Below are 2,500 nucleotides of genomic sequence, written 5' to 3'. Positions count from 1 at the left end.
TGTGTGTGTGTGTGTGTGTGTGTGTGTGTGTGTGTGTGTGTGTGTGTGTGTGTGTGTGTGTGCAGAGAGAGAGAGAGAGAGAGAGAGAGAGAGAGATGCATCCATCCATCCATCCATCCATACATACATACATACCTTGCGCCCCTTTGTTGATGGTCAAGCTGCCAGGGGGAGGGACAGACTGACCCACCACCACCATCACCATCATCACCACCACCACCACCACCACCACCAACATGGCAGCCGGGGACCGACCGGAGGTGACTGCTGTGGCGCCCATCGTGTGGTCACTGGCTGCACGTCAACACGGTCACTGTTTCTGGCACTGTCACTGTCTCCTCTGTCCTGGTCTTTGTGGGCTGAGTGCAGACACGGACTCTGTGATAAAGAGCAAACAGCTTGGGGGTGGGGGTGGGGGAGACGTTAGTGGGGGGGGGGGGGATGGGGGATGGAGAGATGCGGAAGAGGGTGTATGTGTGTGTGGGAGGGGGAGGGGGAGCAGACGTTAGTGAAGGAAGGAAGGAACGAAGGCATGACATGTAAGAAGGAAAAAAAGGGAGGGAGGGTGGAAGGAAGGGAGGGAGGGAGGGAGGAAGGAGGGAAGCAGGAAGGGAGAGAGGGAGGTAGGGAGGGAGGGAGGAAGGGAGGGAGGAAGGAGGGAAGCAGGAAGGGAGGGAGGGAGGGAGGGAGGAAGGGAGGGAGGAAGGAAGGGAGAGAGGGAGGGAGGAAGGGAGGGAGGAAGGAGGGAAGCAGGAAGGGAGGGAGGGAAGCAGGAAGGGAGGGAGGGAGGAAGGGAGGGAGGGAGGGAGGAAGGAGGGAAGCAGGAAGAGAGGGAGGGAGGGAGGGATGAAGGGAAGCAGGAAGGGAGGGAGGGAGGGAGGAAGGGAGGGAGGAAGGAGGGAAGCAGGAAGGGAGGGAGGGAGGGAGGAAGGGAGGGAGGAAGGAGGGAAGCAGGTAGGGAGGGAGGGAGGGAGGAAGGGAAGCAGGAAGGGAGGGAGGGAGGGAGGAAGGGAGGGAGGGAGGAAGGAGGGAAGCAGGAAGGGAGGGAGGGAGGGAGGGAGGGAGGGAGGAAGGAGGGAAGCAGGAAGGGAGGGAGGGAGGGAGGAAGGGAGGGAGGGAGGAAGGAGGGAAGCAGGGAGGGAGGGAGGGAGGGAGGAAGGAGGGAGGGAGGGAGGGAGGGAGGAAGGAGGGAAGCAGGAAGGGAGGGAGGGAGGGAGGGAAGCAGGAAGGGAGGGAGGGAGGGAGGAAGGAGGGAAGCAGGAAGGGAGGGAGGGAGGGAAGCAGGAAGGGAGGGAGGAAGGAGGGAAGCAGGAAGGGAGGGAGGAAGGAGGGAAGCAGGAAGGGAGGAAGGGAGGGAGGGAAGCAGGAAGGGAGGGAGGGAGGGAGGGAAGCAGGGAGGGAGGGAGGGAGGGAGGGAAGCAGGAAGGGAGGGAGGGAGGGAGGATGGAAGAAGGGAGGGAGGGAGGAAGGGAGCATGGAAGGAAGGAAGGAAGGGAGGAAGAGAGCATGGAAGGGAGGGAGGGCGGCAGGGAGGGAGGATCAGTGAAGGGGTGCAAGGAGGTAAGGGGTGAGGGTGGTGTAAGAAGCAAGGGGTGTGTGTGGGGGGGCGGGGGGGGGGGCAAGCGGAGTTGGGGCGGGGTTGTGGGGGTGGGAGGGGGGGGACTTCAGTGGGATTAGCACGCTAATGTAATACCTTTGTTCCGTCTCGATGCACGCAGTCACTGGTCGATGTGTGATGAAAACGTAACGTGTCTCCACAACACGGAATCGATCCCAAATGTTGTCAGCCTGCTGTTCATTCCTTGGGCAGGTGGTGTCAGCTGATAAACAGACAGAGGGACGGAGGGGGAGGCAGCTTCTCTCTTCACAACTTCCATCGCGGGGACTCCTTTTTCATGGCTGATAGCGACACAGGCCCCTGTTTGTTGAGGCCCTCGGATTTGTGTGTGCCCTCCATTCAAACAACGTCCTCTTCTGGTGATAATGAGGTAGAGGAGGAGGCAGAGGATGATGAGGATGATTTATGTATATATATATATAGGTCCCGTCGCCTTTTACGGCCATCGTAGCAGTGAATCCATATCCACTGTGTCCAGAGCTGAGCATAGGAAGGCAGTGAATTCATACCCACTGTGTCCAGGGCTGGGCATAGGAAGGCAGTGAATCCATACCCACTGTGTCCAGGGCTGGGCATAGGAAGGCAGTGAATTCATACCCACTGTGTCCAGGGCTGGGCATAGGAAGGCAGTGAATTCATACCCACTGTGTCCAGGGCTCGGCACAGGAAGGCAGTGAATTCATACCCACTGTGTCCAGGGCTGGGCATAGGAAGGCAGTGAATCCATACCCACTGTGTCCAGGGCTGGGCACAGGAAGGCAGTGAATTCATACCCACTGTGTCCAGGGCTGGGCACAGGAAGGCAGTGAATTCATACCCACTGTGTCCAGGGCTGGGCACAGGAAGGCAGTGAATTCATACCCACTGTGTCCAGGGCTGGGC

General features: G+C 59.5%; 1 protein-coding gene across 1 annotated transcript in view; it reads right to left on the bottom strand.

The window, feature by feature from the left end:
- Positions 1-209, bottom strand: part of LOC143293067 (low affinity immunoglobulin epsilon Fc receptor-like) — a 7,740-nt gene extending 7,531 nt beyond the window's left edge. Inside the window, exon 1 of the mRNA XM_076603949.1 lies at positions 136-209. Within this exon, the coding sequence (XP_076460064.1) occupies positions 136-208 (73 nt within the window). The 5' untranslated portion in view covers position 209. The remainder of the gene's footprint in view (positions 1-135) is intronic.
- Between the last annotated feature and the right edge of the window lie 2,291 nt (positions 210-2,500).

This window comes from Babylonia areolata, chromosome 18, assembly GCF_041734735.1.
Source record: "Babylonia areolata isolate BAREFJ2019XMU chromosome 18, ASM4173473v1, whole genome shotgun sequence".
In the NCBI taxonomy this organism is placed as follows: domain Eukaryota; kingdom Metazoa; phylum Mollusca; class Gastropoda; order Neogastropoda; family Buccinidae; genus Babylonia; species Babylonia areolata.
This window is presented reverse-complemented; position numbering and strand designations above follow the sequence as displayed.